Raw genomic sequence first — 20,704 nt, forward strand, 5'->3', positions numbered from 1 at the left:
CAGTGTGATTAGTATATGTCTCGGAGTGGGTTTATTTGGATTTATTCTATTTGGAGTTCGCTGAGCATTTATGATTTGTGTATTTATGTTGTTTGGAAGATTTGGGAAGTTTTCCCCAACAATTTCTTTGAATACTCTTCCTAGACCTTTACCCTTTTCTTCCCCTTCTGGGACACCAATGAGTCTTATATTTGGACGTTTCATATTATCTATCATATCCCTGAGGTCCATTTCGATTTTTTCAATTTTTTTCCCCATTCTTTCTTTTATGCTTTCATTTTCCATTCTGTCATCTTCCAGGTCACTGATTCGTTGTTCAAGTTCCTCTAGTCTTGTACTATGAGTGTCCCGAATCTTTTTAATTTGGTCAACAGTTTCTTTAATTTCCATAAGATCATCCATTTTTTTATTTAGTCTTGCAATGTCTTCTTTATGCTCTTCTAGAGTCTTCTTGATTTCCTTCATATCCCGTACTATGGTCTCATTGTTCATCTTTAGTTCTTTGAGTAGCTGCTCTAGGTGCTGTGTCTCTTCTGGTCTTTTGATTTGGGTGCTTGGGCTTGGGTTATCCATATCGTCTGGTTTTTTCATATGCTTTATAATTTTCTGTTGTTTTTGGCCTCGTGGCATTTGCTGAACTTGATAGGGTTCTTTTAGGGTTTGTAGACCTATTGAAGTCCTTATCTCTAATTTATCAGATCTACAGCTTCGTGGAGTACACTTTCTCTAACTAACCAGCAGGTGGCGTGCACGAGCCACCTGTTCTCCACAAGCCAGTTCTCCCCTGCTTAGCCTTTTTGGTGAGTGGGGGAGTGAGTCTTGTGGGGCCCAATTGGTGTACCAAGCTTGCATGTGTAGTTGGTGTTGCCTGCCCTGTATGTGGGGCGTGTTTCTGGGCAGTCGGGGAGAGGGGGTGGCCCTAACAATCAAATCTCCCTGATGATCCTAGAGTTTTAAAGCTGCTGCAATAGTCTAATCCTTCAGTTCAGTCCTGCCACAGTTTGTCTCTGCCACTGACCCACAAGTCTTTGGTATTGGCGTATGGCTCCTGAGACTTGCAACTGGGCCCCTCTTCCAGGCTGTGCACCCCGGGTCCTCTGTTGAGGGATGACTGTGCTATGTCACAGGTGAGTGCCGTCCCCCCAGGGCAGTTCTGGGCTGCTGGGCTGTGTAGGGAGGCGCCCAGTCTGCTCAAATGATGGCTGAATGGGGCTTTGTTAATTCACACTGCTCCACCTTCCCAGCTCTGGGACAATCAGCTGAGGTTTCAGGGAAGGCTAATGTCCACGCCCAGTTATGTGGTGTGTGCCTGTTATTTGAAGCACTTCCGTCACACTGGGTTGTCTGGGGCAGCTCTGGGCTATGGGGCTGGCGATGGGCAGGAGTGTTTCCTGTCCACCAGGATGGTGGCTGTGAGCGGACACCCCCCTTTTCTTGGGAAGTTGTGGTGTTTAGTGAATTTTCTCAGCCACTGGATTGTTGCCTTTTGTCTCAGAGCTCTCTTAGTTCTGCTCTTGACTTGACGTGCCCAAATTGCAATTCTTTGAAGCTTTCTGTATTGGGCTTCTTAGAGTAATTGTTTTAGAAAAGGAAAAAAGGATTAAAAAAAAAAAAAAAAGGGCCCTCCTCAGAGATCTAATGGGTTATTGAAATGCTAATAGACAAAGCAACCAGGGCCATTAAGGAAAGGTCCACAGGGCAGAGAGATCAGCTTTTCTTCGGGATTTGCATATGCGCCTCAAGGCCTGAGCTCCACCCTTCCCCTTTCTGTGTTCACCAGAACTCCAAAAATCCTCTGCTTTTATTTTGGAGTTTTTCGTGTTATTTTTTTTTTTCTATGCCTGTCTCCTCTCTGCTGGGCTGGCAGCTCTCAGATTCTCTGGTGTCTGGTCTCAGTCTATCTATGATTGGAGTCTGGATCAGTAGAATGAGTTTCCGAGAAGGGCTACCACTGCAGTTCTCCCTTCTCCTTCCCGGAGCTGGCAGCCCCTCCTCCCACGGGACTCAGCCTGGCAGGGAGGGGCGCGGGTCCCCTGGCCGCAAGAACTTAGATTTCGCTGATCTCAGCAGTTCGACATTTTCATGAGTGTTGTATGAAGTATGCCCAAAGACAGATTGCTCTGTGGTGTCCAGTCCACGCAGTTCCTGGCTTTTTACCTACTTTCCTGGAGGAGTAACTAAAACTTACAGCTCACCAGTCTGCCATCTTGCCCCGCCTCAGTATTTACTTTCAAAGGGTTCAGAAAAAGATTTATATATATAAAGAGAGAGCATGTTCAAACAAATATGGTAACATTTGGAGAATCTGGGTAAAGGGCATATGGGAATTCTTTGTAATGTTTTTGCAACTTTTCTGTAAGTGTGAAAGTATGTCAAAATTAAATATATAAAAAAAGTTGAATCCGTTAAAAAAAGTACTCCCTTCAAAATCAAGAATAAAACATGGTTGCCTACTGTTACCTCTTTTAACATTTTAATGGAGGTTTGAAAACTGTGGAAAAGCAAAAGAAATAAAAGTATAGGTACTAGAAAAGAAGAAAACACCTTAGTACTTGCAGATCCAAAGACTGATCTACACTGAAAACTCAAAGGGATCTACAGAAAAAATTATTAAATAAGTGTTTAGCAAAATAGTAGTTTTAAACATTTAATAGTCAACTGCTTGTCAATGAACTAGCAAACAGAAACCTTTAAGTTCCAAAAAGAGAGAACTGACAACAACAGCTAAAATTATAAGGAACTTAGGAGTAAATACAACAAAAGATATATAAGCTCTTCAAGATGCCCTCTCAGGCCTCCCGGTGACCTTCCTGAGAGCCCTGGGGTCTCTACGGGTTAGAGACTGAACGGTCACAGTTCTCCACATTCTCCCAAGAGCCATAGAAAATGAAAAAAATCCCAGGCACCAGTGTCATTCAAGGATGTGGCTTTGGAGTTCACCCAGGAGGAGTGGCAGCACCTGGGCCCTGCTTAGAGGACCCTGTACAGAGATGTGATGCTGGAGAACTTAGTGGGAAGCCCATATGATAATGAGTAGGGTCCGTTTTTGCAAAGACCTAAATTGGCATCAATTAAGAGGACAAATTCACAAGACTTTCGGAAATCCAGCAGCTTGGAAGATTCAGTTTTTGCCTTTATCCCCCTAGTCCTGCTGATGATCCATACACACTGCTGGGTCCCTGGGGCTGCTGGGAGAGCTCGTCGCCACGCCTGCCATCCTCCTTTCACATCTTCCCTCTCCTCTCCCTATCTTCGTCCTCCTTGGCTGCCACTCCACCAGGTGGGCTCCCACTGCCCCTCCCTCCTTGCCCCGCTTTGTACAGGAGCAGCACACAACTTTCAAGAGGCCATGTTTGGCCCGCATCTATGGCCCCTCTCGGCAACACCGCACCCCACCTTGTGTTCCAAGAGCCCAAGGGGGCTGGGTCTCAGGGGTATGGTGGGGTGAAGAAGGTGAACGTTTCCTAAGAAAGGAGCCAAGGGAATTTATACTTAAAAAAAAAAAACAAAAGCATTTGTTTCCTTTAAGAACCCAGAAATTGTCTTTTAAATTTTTACTCAGCTTTAATCCTCTGAGATTTACTTATTAAATGTGAGCTGCAAGATACATCCTTGCTTTGTTACTTGGCCCACTGCCTTAAGAGCCAAGTCTGATAGCTAAACCCACGCAGTTTAGTTACAGAACTGTACTAGACTACCTCTCTATATCGATATAGCTATCAGAAAGAATGGGAAACCAGGTGAAAGTACAGTAAGTCAAAATAAAGGATTCAAGTTTAAAGATATAATTCGGTAGTGAAAGCAAAAAAGCTTCCAGTATTCAGTACAGAAGAGGTTGTTTCTGATAGCTAGATAATTGGAAAAATGATCAATATGATCCTTTAGCTGGAAAATGCTTAGTATATTCTTTAGTAGCCAGAAATGCTTATTATAATCATTTCACTCAAGCAGCTTTGATTCATTTCAAGTCTAAAAGTCCTTATTGGCATAATCTTCTGATATTAATCTCACATCTTTACTCTTTGTTCTTGGTTGCACTAAGAAACCTTCCACCTGTGTTGTCAGGGATAAAGATAATATCCAGGGTGGTACTAAAACACATATGAAATAATATCAGCACCTTCCCCCACTTTGAAGGACAAGATCAACAAAGCCTGAATGATCAATAAAGAAAGAGAGGCCTGCAAAATAAACAGGATATGCTGACCAGATAACATGAAGTAAGTGACCATTACTAATTTTAATGACTCCTTTGACTTTTAGTTTTTTTGTTTTTTCTGCTTTTTTCTGGACCTTTGCCACTCCTTTGTCTGTTTGGACTACAATAGCTCGAATCTATCACTTCGAATGGTATTTTAAAGATATTTTTTCCTCCAGTTCCTTGTTGAAGCATCATCAATAAACTCACCTTCTCAAAAAAAAAAAAAAAAAAAAAGATATATAAGACCTTTATGGAGAAAATTATTAAATTCATAATGGAAAAGCAAATATACTCTTGAAAAAGAACATGGTGTGAACAGTTGTTCTACCAACTATTAAGACTTAGTATAAAATAATAGTAATTAAGAAAGTGAGGAATGGAATAGAATCCAGAAAGTTTAATCATATATGGATAGTTAATAAATATCAGGGTTGATATTATAGATCAGTTGGGAAAGGATGAACTATTTAATAAATGATTATGCATATTTAGAAAAAGGAATTAGAACTCTACCATACACATACACAAAAATTCCACATGGACTAAGGGCTTTAATGGGAAAAGCAACATATTTCAAGAAAAAGACTTGGTAATGGCTGAGCAGATCCTCATCGATAGGCTGCTGGAGAACATAGCTATAAACTCCAGACAACTCTCTGAAGGCACCAGAGAGTGATCCAAAGCAGGCAGACATTAGAAGAAGTCAACTCTTGGAAAAGAAAGGCACTGAGTGATATTCCAGTTTTTTATGGTGTTTGACCTGAGGGCTCAAAGCAGCAAAACTGGACAGAAATCCATCATCTCACTGACTTGAAAAACCAGTGCACTTCACCAAAATTAAACATTTCTTCTCAAAAGGCACTACTGAAAAAACAAATTGGTAAACCAGAGACTGGGAAAAAATATTCACACCTATATCTGACAATATATATTAACATATATAAGAATTCCTACAAATCAAAAGTAAAATGACAAACAAAAAAAAAATGGGTAAAGCACTTGAAAGGCCTCTTCACGAAAGGAGATACATCAATGACCAGTACATACAGAAAAAGAATCAGAGAATGCAAATTAAAACCACGAGAAACAACTTCACACTCACTAGGAAGGGTTGATCTAAAAGACCAAGTGTTGGTGAGGCTGCAGAACAACCAGAACTCTCATACATTGCTAGTGGAAGTGTACAATGGGGTACAACCACACTGGAAAATTCTGGTAGTTTCTTATAAAGCTAAACACACACCCACCTTATAACCCAGCAAGTCTGTTCCTAGGTATTTATCTAAGAGAAATAAAAGCATATTTCCACAAAAACCTCATATACATTAGTGTACAAAGCAACCTTATTTGGAAGAGCCCCAAACTGAAAAACAACACAAATTCCATCAAAAAGAGAATGGTTAAACAAATGTGACAAATTCATACAATGCAATACTACCTCAGCAATAAAAATGCATGCAACATGAATGAATCTCAAAACCATGTTGAGTGAATGAAGCCAGATACAAAAGAAAAAATACTGTATGATTCTATTGACATGAAGTCTAAGAGCAAGCAAAACTAATCTGTTATAAAAATAAGAAGATGATGGTAGGGGGTGGAGTGAGAATTGACTGGAAAAGGGTACAAGAGAATTTTCCAGAAAGATGAAAATGTTCTATATCCTGACTTGGTTAGTGGTTTACATGGATGTACATACTTGTTAAAACTCACTGAAGGGTACATTTAAGACCTGTGTAACTTACTGTAAGTGAATTATACCTCAAAAAGAAAGAGAAAATAGTGATTGACATACAATAAGCTTTCAATATATATTAATACCCTTTTCTACTCCAGGTTCCAGAAATACAGTGTGCTAAAAACTAGGAAACCAACCTAACTTTATTTCTCAAAAATATGGGTTAGCCACCTGCAAATGCCTAATTACAAACGGCTCATCTAGTATATATGGTGAAACTTGGCTGGTATCACCCCGAAAACTTTAACAAGAAGCATACTATAACATGGCAGCAGATCCAACCAGATAATTTAACAAAACGGCCTACTCAAGTGGTATTTCTTTTTATTGAATATATAAATACATACCGTCCATTTCACCTCTGGGCGAGCAAGTGGAATAAATCTTCCATCAAACATGTGAGAAAATGGCCCATGACCTTAAAAACAAAAACAGTCTTCTTAAGAAAAATCTTTGAAAACTGGTAAAAACTGAATTCATTTTTTATCTTTTTAGGGTATCAACAGAAATTATTAATTTAGAAATACACCATAAAATAGGGACAAATGCTTCCTTCCTATTTTCTAAAACAAGAAAACAGGGAGCAGAACCATTTAGGAAAGTAAGTTCTCCACAGATTGGTCTCTGAGTCACTAGAGCATAAGTAAATCTGATGAAAGGACATTTTGTGTAACTAAAATGAATGTTAATGCCAAACACTTTCAGCATCTTCAGAATGAATATTTGCAGATTAGAACAGCAGTTTTAGGACAATCCACTGGGCTACAGGAAGAAAATATTACAACTTTATTGTACTATTCTCATTCTTTAAAAACATGTTCTTTATGGAAATTTTGTAACGTACATAACATTTTATAATAAATGTATACACAAGGGGGGTGTAGCTCAGTTTTTTTTACTAATGACATGGGCAATCAAAAGTATTTAGAGATCACTGGTTTATCTGATTCAAAGTAATTTTAAAGTTCCATAACATTTAATAATTTGAAACTTTGTTGAAGCACAACTCAAAATTGTCAGAATTTCCCTAGAATGAGTTATGTGGCCGGAGGGGGAGCCCACTGCGACCAGCCCTGGGCCTTCTTTGCATGTTGCAGGCAGTGCAAAAGGCTTATTACTATAATGCTCAGACTCCTGGGGACTGGCTAAGGTTTCCAAGTGATTCCTTCTCAAAAATACCAAGAATCTGTTAAATTTATCATTTGGGACAGAGTTGTCCAGGGTGATTTAGGGAAGAGAGTGTTCTATCCTCTTTTCACGGGTAGTTACCGCAACTGAGACCCCTCCCCACTTCCCCCAGCCTTGAGGATATACACTAATTCTCAGGCTCCTCTGAAATGTAGGAAAAACAACAAGGAAAGTGATAAAAACTCCTGGGATTTAAAGGAACAGGATAGTTCCTTCTCTCTTTGGCAAAGGAAAGGGACAATATTCTTCTACTTGGTTTCAAATGGCCCAAGACTTCACAAGGGTCAGAGAAGAAAAGTTCTTGAAATCTGTTGTGAATCTGCTAGAGCAGACTGGGTATTCTAGGTATGAGAAGAATGGATCTGACAAAGTAATTAAAGGAAAAATGGCAGTTTTATTCAATGAGAAGGAAAAACGAAAAATAAAATTCAGATCACTCTAAATATAGCATTCAGAAAATCTCCTCAAAAAGTCCTTTAATATAACTTACAGCAAAGATGTTTCACATGGGAAATTCACTCAAAGACAAAAGCAAATAAAATAGCAATGATTTGGGCTTATGAGTTATTCTAGGAAGAAGCAATGACATTTATATTGATGTTAACTGAAAAATTAAAACAGAACTTCCACATTTCTCTTGGTTACCCTGATTTTTACATTTTAATGAGGTAACATGTTATGGTTTTATGTAACAACTTTGGTTCTTGGTACAGCTTACCTAGATCATGGCAAAGCCCAGCAATCTGAACACAGAGCATATCTCGTTCATTTATCTGCAGCTCTGGTTGTTTTTCACGTAGGGCACGAACTAGACATCCTGCCAGATATCCTACTCTGCAAATCAGGAAAGAAAAGAAAATGTCACTCTTCCTGTCTGAAGATGAGTGATACTTTTGGTCCTTGGGAACTTTAATGTTTTCTTAAATATTCTAGTATATCTCTAGGGCAACTTTACAGAATAGTCTATTTTAGAACTGGGTAGGAACACACTCAAACAGAAGCCCAAAAGCTGGACTTCTCTGGCTGTGTAATTCTTACAACATACACTGAAGGGCAAGAACCTGACAAATGTTAAATGCACTCCTAGTACTTTCCCCTGAAAGTAATTCCTATTTGAATATAGTATCTTTCTTCTCCCGTGAAGCCTGAGCTCCATGAGAGTAGAGACAATTTTTATCTTATTTGTGGTCTGGTAGGGCCTGGTAAGTGTTCAACAAATATTTGATGAATGAATGAATATTTGAGTATAGATACATGTGTTCTGGCTAATTAAAAATGCTTCAAAACAAACAGACAAAAAACAAAGTAATGCACTGTAAGTACTTTGTGAAAATTTGGAGAACTGACCAGTTCTCCCTTGCTCATGTCATTTTGGCTCTACATTCTATAATAGAAAAGCTTCTCTAAGCTGTGGATGTTTTCTGACTTATACACTTCCTCATAAGTAAGGAAATGATTTGGCTCCAAAAGGTGATTCTGTACAAGACTAGATAGGGACTACAGGAAAATTAAATCAGCTTTTTCCAACTCATACTTTATCCAACTGACCTGTCCATAGATACTTTCATTATTTTTCTAGGAAGGGTCTGAAGTAGCTTACCAGAATACATAAAATATAATAAGGTAAATCAAAAGCCTCAATATTCTCAGCAATAAAATAAGGATATTTCTACCACTTTGTTCTCTAAATGATAGAGATGAGATCATTATTTCATGAGACAGAGGAGGTAATTATAACAGTTTAGCTCCCCAACCACATTCCTTTCTTACCCTAGAGAATGTTCAAATCGATTGTGTGAAGCTCCTGGAAAAACATAGTAACCGCCTCCCAACTGTTTAATATATCGAAGCCGCTGAAATTGAGGTGTGTCAATTATTCGGATGAGGAGAGGATGGAGCTCAATGTGGCCATGGATAGGATCGTTTATTACCTAAAAATTATGGTTAAGTTAATATAAGTAACAATACATAACTCCTGCTAAAATTTCTGTGTAGCCATTCTTAAATACACCGCAAAGTCAAAACTATTTAATTGTTCAAGTGAGAATAATACTTAAAGAAATGATGAGATATTAATATCATTACCTTATTTACTATCATTATCAAACAGATAATGTATACTGGTTATTTGGGTATATTTTACTTCTTCCTAATGGATTCTAATAACGGAAAGATAAGGCTTTCCATCCTTTTACTATGTATATGTTAATAAGTCAGTCTTTAATAAGTTAGCCCTGTACTCTCATTAGATTCGAACACATTCATTCATATCATGTAAGACATATTACTTCAGGCAATGTGTCTAAATATTTTTCTAAATATGGCTTTATAGTATTTATCACTAGAATCCTTAAAAAAAAAAAAGAAAAAGAAGAAATCCTCCTACCATATAAACAAGAAGCAATCATAAGTAGGAAAATAAAATTCTCCAGTATTTAACGTCACTCAGAAATACTTATAATTAGTAAAGATAAATTTCACAATTATTCATTACTCCTAAACTTTAATTATTGGTGAAGATTTAATACCCCTCTATTTTTAAATAAAGATACAATTTTCTTAACTGTCCATAACAACTACCTTTTAAAGAGAAGGCTACAGAATAAAAAAGTAACCTGTTATCTAATCCAGGATTTTCAAACTGCTTCAAACTGTTCCATAAAGTTCCTTAAAATATGTTGAATTCTGGGAGGTAAAGGATCTTGTCTGTTTTGTTTACTGCTGTATCCTCAGAACCTATAACATAGCATACTGACTGGCATATAGTAGAAACCCAAACATTTTCTAAACGACTACTGTTGAACTGCTATTGCAAGGTAATGCATGTTAACATGCTGGTTTATTATATTTAAAGTACACCATGTCAGTACATAGAAACATAATAAATATGACTTACAGAAGCTTCAATGCAGTAAAGACACTTCAGGATCCTCTGGTTCAACATTTGAACATGCTGATAATAATAAAGTAATTTCCTTTCAAAATACCTCATTTCAGTCTGGGTACAGACTACTAAAGTCAAGTAATTACTAGAATTTACAACTTTGTCAAAGAATATGTATGTACATTCACAAAGATTGGATTTACAGTTGATGTTTGTAAGTATCAAATTGTTTTTACCCTGCTCTGTAAAACTGCCTTATAAGTATTATAAATTGATCTAGTTTAGTCACCTCTAATAAACATACCAGGAAGGATGTCAAAGTATCTCAGGAACCATGAGTATTGTAATTCAACCTTGTGAATGTCTTTATCAGACAAGGATAATTTCTACAACCTTTAAATATTTGAAAATTTTAAACAAATATGAAAATCTTACATTGGTCTATTCTTTCCACCTCATACAAATCAATGTGCCACAAACAAATGAGAATCGATTTTATTATTATAGGTTATCAAACACAAACTTTGCAATGTACTTGCATTCTATTTAAAGGTCTAATAGACTTCAATGTCAACTTTTCAGGTTGTAATAACTGTTCTTAAGATATTTATTTCATCCTAAGTACGTTAAAACAAAATAAATTTAAGCAATTTAATAAAAAGAAAGAATTCAGTGAAAAATTATTTTTAATTTAGTTAACCTCACAATATACATGCATGTTTTCATGTCAAAATGCATCATAAATGTTTTCTCATGTTTTTACAATATTAATAATTATCATTTTAAGGGCTCCATTTCATTGATGAACCAAAGTTTTTTTTTTTTTAAATTCAGTTTTATTGATATAGTCACATACGATACAATCATCCATGGTGTACAATCAACTGTTCACAATACCATCATATAGTTGTGCATTCATCACCTCAATCTATTTTTAAACATTTTTCTTACACCAGAAAGAAGGAGAATAAGAATAAAAAATAAAAGTAAAAAAGAACACCCAAATCATCTCCCCCCATCCCACCCTATTTTTCGTTTAGGTTTTGTCCCCATTTTTCTACCCATCCATACATACACTGGATGTGCGATCCACAGGGTTTTCACAATCACAGTCACCCCTTGTAATCTGCATTGTTATACAATTGTCTTCAAGAGTCAAGGTTACTGGGTTGGAGTTTGGTAGTTTCAGATATTTACTTCTAGCTATTCCAATACATTAAAACCTAAAGAGGGTTATCTATATAGTGAGTAAGAATGTCCACCAGAGTGACCTATCATCTCCACTGGAAATCTCTCAGCCTCTGAAGCTTTATTTCATTTCATTTCGCATCTCCCTTTCAGTCAAGAAGATGTTCTCAATCCCATGATGTCAGGTCCAAATTCATCCCTGGGAGTCACATCCTGCGTTGCCAGGGAGATTTACACCCCTGGGAGTCAGGTCCCACATAGCGGGGAGGGCAGCAAGACCACCTGCCAAGGTGGCTTAGCTAGAGAGAGAGGCCACATCTGAGCAACAAAGAGGCACTCAGGGGGAGACTCTTAGGCACAATTATAAGCAGGTTTAGCCTCTCCTTTGCAGTAACAAGCTTCATAGGGCCAGCCCAAGACAGAGGGCTCAGCACATCAAGCCCTCAGTCCCCAGTGTTTGTGAGAACATCAGCAACAATCCAGGTGAGGAAGTCCAGCACCTCTGCATCCTCCCCCAGCTCCTCAGTGGGGCCCCGAATATACGTTTTTATTCTCTGCCCAAATTACTTTGGGATGTATTGCTATTGATGAACCAAAGTTTCTAAACCATTCTCCTAATGTTGGACATTGAGTTGCTGGAAATTACGTTACTAGTTACAACTAGTGTTGTACTCAACTCTTAGTGTGTATATATTAAATTCAAGTATTTTGACCATTAATCTATTCTATTTTTGTTCTCTCAGTATTATTTAATATAAACAACTCCTTGTTCAATCACATGGTCCACATAATTGTTACGTGATATTCTATTGTGTTACTGGCCAAGCAGGAAGAAAATATCCTATTGTCTATTACGTGTCTACAGTATATGCCAAACACTGGAGATGAGAGATGAGTAAGGGACCATCCCTGCCCTCTGGGAGACACAACAGAAAAATCTATGTCTAGAGTGAGAGGGAAAGAGAATGGGGAAAAAGAAACGAAATAGTTGTCAATTCTTCCCAGAAAAATGGAGGCCGAGGAGCCATCAGAAAAGGATTCAGAGGTGGTAACTCTTTATCCTAAACATATTAGGTAAGAAAAGTTGCATGAAACAGGCATTTCTCTCTCTTAAGATAAATTCATACATTTCACAAATTAGCACCTATTATGTCAGACACTGCCCTCCTTCTCATCTTAATATAATTCCCAGCTTTTGAGGCCAATCAGGCTAAATTTAGCATGAAGAAAATTGTGTCAAGAATAAAAGATGGTAACCTTGGGTTAGGCAGTGGTTTCATAGATACCACACCAAAAGCAGAAGAGACAAAAGAAAAGATAAACTGACCAACATCAAAATTAAAACCTTTTGTGCTATAAATGATACTATCAAGAAAGTGGAAAGAGAAGCCACAGAATGGGAGAAAATATTTGCAATTCATATATCTGATAAGGGGACTTGTATAAAGAATATATAAAGGATTCTTACAACTCAGTAATAAAAACATAAATAACCCAAATTTTAAAATGGGCAAAGGACTTGAATAGACATTTCATCAAAGAAGATATATGAAGAGCCAATAACCTTAACATGTAAGAAAGTTCATCATTAGTCATTAGGGACATGTAATTACTGATAGATTAAACATCAGGAATATATCCACCCCCTCGGACTAATATTTAACAAAAAAAAGTTTACGAAAACTGACAAGAAAATTTAGTACAACTTTTAAAGTTATTCTATAAAATAACAACAAAAACCAGAAAAAAAAAAGAAAAGAAAAACTTATTCTAAGATTAAGAATAACTAAGGTTATGCATATTATTATGGATGACTCTCAAAAATATAATACAAAATGAAAAAAGTTTTAGAAGGTTACTGATAGTGCAGTAGCATTTATATAGTTTAAAAAACATGTAAAATGACCTTCTACATTGTTTATAGGTACACACATATATACTACCTACATATGTGGTAAAGTATAAAAACATTCTTGAAAATGATAAACACCAAATTCAGGATGATGTTTATTTCTGGGGAAAGATGGAAATAGAATCCAGGAAGGGTACAAAAGAAACCTTCAATTGTTTCTAATATTTTGTTCTAAAACTAATAGATACAAAGAAAATAAGGCAAAATGTTAAGATATGACAAGCTGGGTGGCAATCTACTTACACTTTTCTTTCTTTTTTTAAACTTTCAATTTTGAAATAATTTCAAACTTACAGGTCAGTTGCAAAAATAATAAAACCACTATACAGAGAACTTCATCATAGCTTTATTCTCCTTCCCACCCAGATACCCAGATCCACCAATTTTAACATTTTGCTACCTTTATCATATTTACCTATTTATCCATCAATCTTCTAAACATTTGAGAGTAGGTTGCATACATCATACTCTTTGAACACATAATATTTCCATATACATTTCCTACAAACAAGGATATTCACTTATGTAATCATCTTAAGAACAATTATCAAACTCAAGATATCAAGATAATGTTGATATAAAGCTTACATTCTATATTCCAACTTTTTCTTATGTTCCAGTAATGTCCTTTAATGTTGATATAAAGCTTACATTCTATATTCCAACTTTTTCTTATGTTCCAGTAATGTCCTTTTGAGCCTCTTCTCCTCCATGCTTAGATTCCATCCAGTATCACGCATTACATTTAACTGTCATTATCTCTAGTTCCTTTCTTTTATTTTAAATTGTGGAAATACATATACAACATAAATCTTCCCATCCTAACCCCTCCCAAACATTCCATTCAGTGCGATTAATCACATTGATAATGTTGCAGAACCCTCACTACCATCCATTACTATAACTTTCCCTTCACCCCAAATAGAAACCCTACACTCGTTTTGCATTAATTCCCCACTGCCCTTTGTCCCTCACTCCAGTAACCTTTATCCTACTTTCTGTTTCAATGAGTTTGCATATTCTCTGATATTTCCTTTGTGGCTACAAGGGGGCTTAAATTTAATATCCTAAATCTACAACAATCTTGTTGGCTGTCATACCAACTTAACAACTTTAATAGCATACATAAACTATGTTCCTACAGCCCTCTGTCACCCCCAATTTTATGTAGTTCTTGTCACAAATTACACACTTATACATTATGAACCTAAAACCATTGATTTATCATTACACTTTATGCATTTGCCTTTTAGAGGAAGTAAAAAGTGGAGTTACAAATAAAAAATACCATAATACTGGTATTTATATTTACCCATGTCATTATCTTTACCAGATGATCTTTATTTCCTTGTGTGGCTTCAGTCAATTGTCTATTGTCCTTTCCTTTCAACCTAAAGAATTTCCTTTAGCATTTCTTGTAGGGCCAGTCTAGTGGTGACAAACTCCCTCAGCTTTTGTTTATGTGGGAATATCTTGGTCCCTCCCTCATTTTTTTTTTTAAAATTCAGTTTTATTGAGATATATTCACATACCATACAATCACATACAATCATCCATGCTGTACAATCAACTGTTCAGAGCACCATCTTATAGTTGTGCATTCATCACCCCAATCTATTTTTGAACATTTTCCTTACACCAGAAAAAATCAGAATAAGAATAAAAAAACAAAAATAAAAAAAGAACACCCAAATCACCCCCTCCATCCCACCCTATTTTTCTTTTAGATTTTGTTCCCATTTTGCTACTCATCCATCCATACACTGGATAAAGGGAGTGCGCGCCACAAGGTTTTCACAATCACACTGTCACCCCTTGTAAGCTACATTGTTATACAATTGTCTTCAAGTGTCAAGGCTACTGGATTGGAGTTTGGTAGTTTCAGGTATTTACTTCTAGCTATTCCAATATATTAAAACCTAAAAAGTGTTATCTATATAGTAAGAATGTCCACCAATGATTGTATGGTGTGTGAATGTATTTCAATAAAACTGAATTTAATAAAAAAAAAAAAGAACGTCCACCAGAGTGACCTATCATCTCCACTGGAAACCTCTCAGTCACTGAAGCTTTATTTCATTTAATTTCGCATCCCCCTTTTGGTCAAGAAGATGTTCCCGATCCCACAATGCCAGGTCCAGATTCATCCCCGGGAGTCATATCCTTTGTTGCCAGGGTGATTTACACCCCTGGGAGTCAGGTCCCTCCCACATGGGGGGAGAGCAGCGAGATCACCCGCGAAGGTGGCTTAGTTAGAGAGGGCTACATCTGAGCAACAAAGAGGCACTCAGGGGGAGACTTAGGCACAATTATAAGCAGGTTTATCCTCTTCTTGCAGCAACAAGCTTCATAGGGGTCAGCCCTAAGACAGAGGGCTCAGCACATCAAGCTGTCAGTCCCCAATGTTTGTGAGAACATCAGCAACAATCCAGGTAAGGAAGTCCAACACCTCTGCATCCTCCCCCAGCTCTTCAGGGGGGCCCTGAATATATATTTTATTCTCCACCCAAATTACTTTGGGATGTGTTGCTATTTCATTCTAATCTATACAGACCTACCATAGCTCACTTCCTATTCAAAGTTCCATGTAATTGTAATGTTTGAACAAACTGACTGTAGAAGTTATATTGTTTAGAAAATATAGATCCTACACCAAATAAACATCTCTTCCCTTGGTCTCATATGGAAGTTGAAGTTTTAACACACAGTCAGTTTCAACCTTTATCCTTTGGCTCGATTTGCTCTAGTCTTAACCAGATCTACTTTATTCATACCTCTAATTGAAGTCTGGGCTCTATTTCAGCTTTTTTTTTTTTTTTTTTTTTTTTTTTAAACAGTTGCTGTATGCGTTAATACTGATATTCATATCTGCCGAGCTCTAGCTCTGAGTTTCAGGTGTAACACAGATACCCAATGTTCCAGAGACCAATCAGGTTATACACTAGGGATCAACATCTCAGAGTTTGGAGATAGCCATTACAATTCAGGAATAGATTTGACTGCTGTAAGAGTTTACAAGCTAGGGACCATTAGAGTAATCATTTCCCTGTTAGGCTGTGCTCTAAGATTCAATTCTGAGTTTACACATTGTAGTTAGTCCATATTGGTGAGGCATTATAGTGATGCCTTTGTTTCTGGTGTACTTCACTCAACATGCTGTCTACAGGATCCATTCACTTCCTTGAGTGTCTCACAGATTCACTCCTCGTAGTTGCTCAATATTCCACTGTATGCATACATTGCAGTTCACCATTCTGTTCGCCAGTCAGTGTACCATTAGGCCACCTCCACTCATTGCAAATCATGAACACTGCCTCCATAAACACCAAAGTGCAAATGTCCATTCATGTCTCTGTTCTCAGATCTTCCAAATACATACCCCAATAATGAGGTTGTAGGACTTGATGGCCCCACAAGCTTAGCTTCTTGTGGACCCATAAGAGTGACCTCCATAAAGGCTACACCATTCTGCCTCCTCAACAACAGTAAATAGGTACATCCCTCTCTCCGTGTTTTCTCTAGCACTTTTACTTCCATTTATATTTTTTCTTACAATCTTATAGAGATATATTCACATAATATACAACCATCCACAGTGTACAATCAGTTGTTCATGGCCCTCCCTCATTTTTGAAAGAATGTTTTGCCAGATATAGAATTCTTGGTTGGCAATTTTTTGCTTTCAGCATTTGAAATATGTCTTTCCACTGCTTTCTTGCCTCCTTGGTTCCTGATGAGAAATAGGCACTTAATCTTATTGAGGCTCCCTTGTATGAAACACATTGCTTCTCTCTTGTGGGTTTCAGAATTCTCTTTACCTTTGGCATTTGACAGTTAGATTATAATGTCATGGTGTGAGTCTATTTGGGATTATCCTGTCTGGAGTTTGTTGAGTATCTTGGAAGTGTATATTAATCTTTTGTTTTGGATGTGTGTCTTTTGTTAAATTTGGGACATTTTCAGCTATTATTTCTTTGAATATTCTCTTTGCCCCTTTCTCTTTCTTCTCTTTGCCCCTTTCTCTTTCTTCTCTTTCTGTATTTCTGTAACTCCCACAATGCATATTGGTACACTTGATGATGTCCCACAAGTTCCTCAGGCTCTGTTCACTTTTCTTCATTGTTTCTTCCTTCTGCACCTCAGAATGGATCATTTCAATTCTTATCTTCAAGTTCACTGTTTCTTTCTTCTGCTGGCTCCAACCTGTTGTTGAACACCTCTAGGGAATTTTTAGTTTCTGTAACTGTGGTCTTCAGCTGTTTGGTTCCTTTTCCTGATTTCCATCTCCCTATTGATATTCTCTTTGTGTTCATCTGTGTTTTCCTGATTTCCTTTAGGTCTTTGTCCATGTTTTCCTCTAGCTCTTTGAGAATGTTTAGCACCAGTTTTTTAAAGTCTTGTCTGGAATGTCCCAGGTCTGATCCTACTCACTGATGGTTTCTAATGCTTTAACCTTCTCTTTGCCTGGGCCATTGCTTCCCAATTCTTTGTATGTTTTTGTAATTCTGTTTCTTTTGTATGTTTTTGAAACCTGAACATTTTGATATTTTAATGTGTTATCACATTCCTTAAACTTGCATGCCAGGAGGTAACAAAAAAAAAAAAAAAAAAAGGAAAAAAAGAAAACACATTTCTGTTTTTGCAGATTGACCTGTGCCAGTGTTCTTCTTCAGTACTTATCCATACAATGAGTTTGGAGAATAGTTCCAGGCCAAAACATAGGGGCCACCCTGATCTGTGCAAGCCTCTTGTAGGCCTCTTATCTTGGGTATGCATGTGTAGCCCCAGGAATTCCACCATTTACACAGAATACAAATGTCCCCTCTTTTCTAGGAACCAGTTTCCCAGGCACTACACTGAATACTCTACAGCCAACAATCCTTTACCCCAGGTGGTACGACTTGACTGCTCTCTCACAGTATTCTGTAGGAGTCCCATGAGCTACCTTCTACACGCAGGGCAAGTCCTAGAACAATGAGTTGCTCAGGCCACCACCACTAGACAGATGGGGCCAGACTTACATGCTCCTATCCTGGGATGTGCACGGGGGTTAACTCTGTTCCCTCTGGAACCAGGACCAGGGATGCACGTTTGAAGCCTGGGCCGGCTCCACATCAAGCCAGTGAGAAGATGGGGGAGGGGCCATTCAGAGCACAAGTTCCTCCTGCTTTGATGTGGCTGTTTTTTTGATTTGGTGTTTGCCCTGGTACTGCAATTCTTTACTATTTTCTGGAGCTTTTAGAAAGATGTTTCTGCCAGTTCTTGCTTGTTATTCAAAGCTTCTGTAGGGGAACAGAGCCCTGAATTGTCTTGTTCCACCATTCTGATCAGTGCAAGGCTCCCTATTTATAGTTTTTTGTGTACTTAAAATATTTTAAGTTTTCTTCTGATTTAAATATTCTATATTCATTTTAGAAAACGGAGAAAGTTTAGAAAAGTATAAAGATCCATTACCCACAATCCTACTATCATGGAGAAGCAAGTTTCCTCTCATTCTTTTTTAAATGAATTTTTGTTTTATGAAGTACTCTTTTATTTATCACTTAAATGAATTTTAATGATTGAGCTATATCACTTTACATTGAAAAACATGATAATAAAGTCAAATTCCTCTTACCTTCATTGTATCAATGTGAGTTTGACTCAGACTTTGGATATAACTGAGCAGCTTCTTTCTCTCCCCCAAGGAACTAAAATTACAACAGGATAAGCAAATCAATCACTATGTACTTAATAGTTTCTGGAGTATATAATAGTAATAATCAACTCTAGGTTATCTGCACTAATAGAATGGGAGGTCAGATGGGAAGGAACAATAATTCAGATATACTCCTAGAAACTCTCTCTTTTCTTAGCCCTAAGAGATGAGACTCTCCTGCAAAATCAAGTAGCCCTCCCCCCGAGTTCTGCCTTTGATCCTCATTTTTCTCAGACTGCAACATCTCCCACATCTCTACTAAATGCTCAATTTATACCTTACTTTAACCAAACTGGAGTCAACATCTACCCTCACCACTGTGGATCTACGTAGCTCATGTAAGTGAAAACGCAAGGTAGTACTTGTTAAAAAAAGAAAGAATAGTGATAATGAAAGGGGACTCTAGAACCAGACAGAACCAGCTCAGATCTGCCACATGGAATATGCATGCCCTTGGAAAAGTCACAACTTTTTACTGTTCATAGATGTTCTCATTCATAACAAAGCTGAATATTACCTACTTCATGGGCTGGAGAGGAATTAAAAGAGAATGCACTTATCACAGAGCTCTTAGTGATTCCTCCAGTAATGGTAGATATCTATTTCTTGATTTAGCCTAATAGTCAGGCCCATTTACAATATTTGAAATGTTTATAAAACTTTATGAAGAAGAGTAATATTCATTCATCTAAAACTATTTAATGAATGCCTTCTATTTGCCAAACAGTGTATTCAGTAGTAGGGTTACAATAAAGACTCAGTTTCTGCCCTCAATAACTATAGAAGAATTTTAACTATGATTACAGGTTATAATAGAAATGATTACTGATTGAAATTCAACTTTTACCTCATCAGCAGAATTTTAACCACAAGAGTCTAGGATTTGATTAATATAACCAAGTAATGAAGAGGTGAATATGGGAACAAAGGTATCTAAATCAACCAAAGATGTTATATACAGGAAGACTACATTTTTTTGACAACTGAGGCTTCATCATATCAAAACAACCTTCAAAGAGAAATAACTTTTGCTTATTAAAATTAAGACAGTCAAATCAAATGCAGATATCTATGATGCAACGTAAGCTTTGGAAATGCAGGAAATACAAGCCTCCTCTGCAGGGGTGGGTTGTCATCATCAAAAGTCCCTGGATGCATTTTTCTATTGCTTATAATGATGAAATACAAAGGCCCAAATCCAATTTATGAGCACCAAGTATGACTCAAGCCTGAATCAAATATAAATGATGGTTTTAGCTTTACTTATATCCATCTTTCTTTGTCAGTAATCACTCATAATGCTCCAATTTTGAGAAATATTTTTATTGGCATTGAATTTGAATAGCTCAAAATCCCATAATCCATTATCCTGCTTCATTTACAATTACTAATGGTGCAGGCATGTTAGCCTTGCAGTTGAAGCAGCAGGCAAAGGGTTACCTTTTATTGACCTATTAGCTGATTAGATTTGAAAAGAAAATCTTTTACTTGAAGTCCTAGATGGACTTGGAGTCAGAGCACTCTAACTGGCTTCTAGGTTGGATCCTAAGACCAACAGTCGTCACAAAATCTAAGAATGATTTTTGTGGCATATAGAAGCATTTATGAGCATATAGTTCATAAATCATTAAAGCAGCATACCTTGTATTTTACTATTCCTCATCCTTCTCATCAGTTTGACATATCAAGTATAGCACAAGAACCGGGTTTTGAGAAGAACTTATAGGGGGGCTATAACTGATTAAATGTAGTTGCACAGCTGAGCATAAACAGGTGTCATAGCACAAAATAATACCAAACCTAATCTAACTCCACTGCCCAGTATTTTCCTGAACTGATACTCAGCATTAATCACTTAATTAAAACTCAGAAAGAAACTAATCATAAGGAAATCA

The 20,704-nt window shown here is 37.1% G+C and overlaps 1 protein-coding gene across 2 annotated transcripts in view; it reads right to left on the reverse strand.

The window, feature by feature from the left end:
• The window catches only part of SAMHD1 (SAM and HD domain containing deoxynucleoside triphosphate triphosphohydrolase 1), a 72,718-nt gene that overhangs the window by 46,068 nt on the left and 5,946 nt on the right, over positions 1–20,704 (reverse strand). For both annotated transcript variants that reach the window (XM_037812405.1, XM_037812404.1), the window contains exons 3-6: positions 18,729–18,801; positions 8,898–9,058; positions 7,846–7,961; positions 6,287–6,357 (exon numbers count right to left, since the gene is read on the reverse strand). In XM_037812405.1, coding sequence (XP_037668333.1) covers positions 6,287–6,357; positions 7,846–7,961; positions 8,898–9,058; positions 18,729–18,801 — 421 coding nt within the window. The remainder of the gene's footprint in view (positions 1–6,286; positions 6,358–7,845; positions 7,962–8,897; positions 9,059–18,728; positions 18,802–20,704) is intronic.

The sequence above is a fragment of the Choloepus didactylus genome, chromosome 19 (genome assembly GCF_015220235.1).
Source record: "Choloepus didactylus isolate mChoDid1 chromosome 19, mChoDid1.pri, whole genome shotgun sequence".
NCBI classification, from domain to species: domain Eukaryota; kingdom Metazoa; phylum Chordata; class Mammalia; order Pilosa; family Megalonychidae; genus Choloepus; species Choloepus didactylus.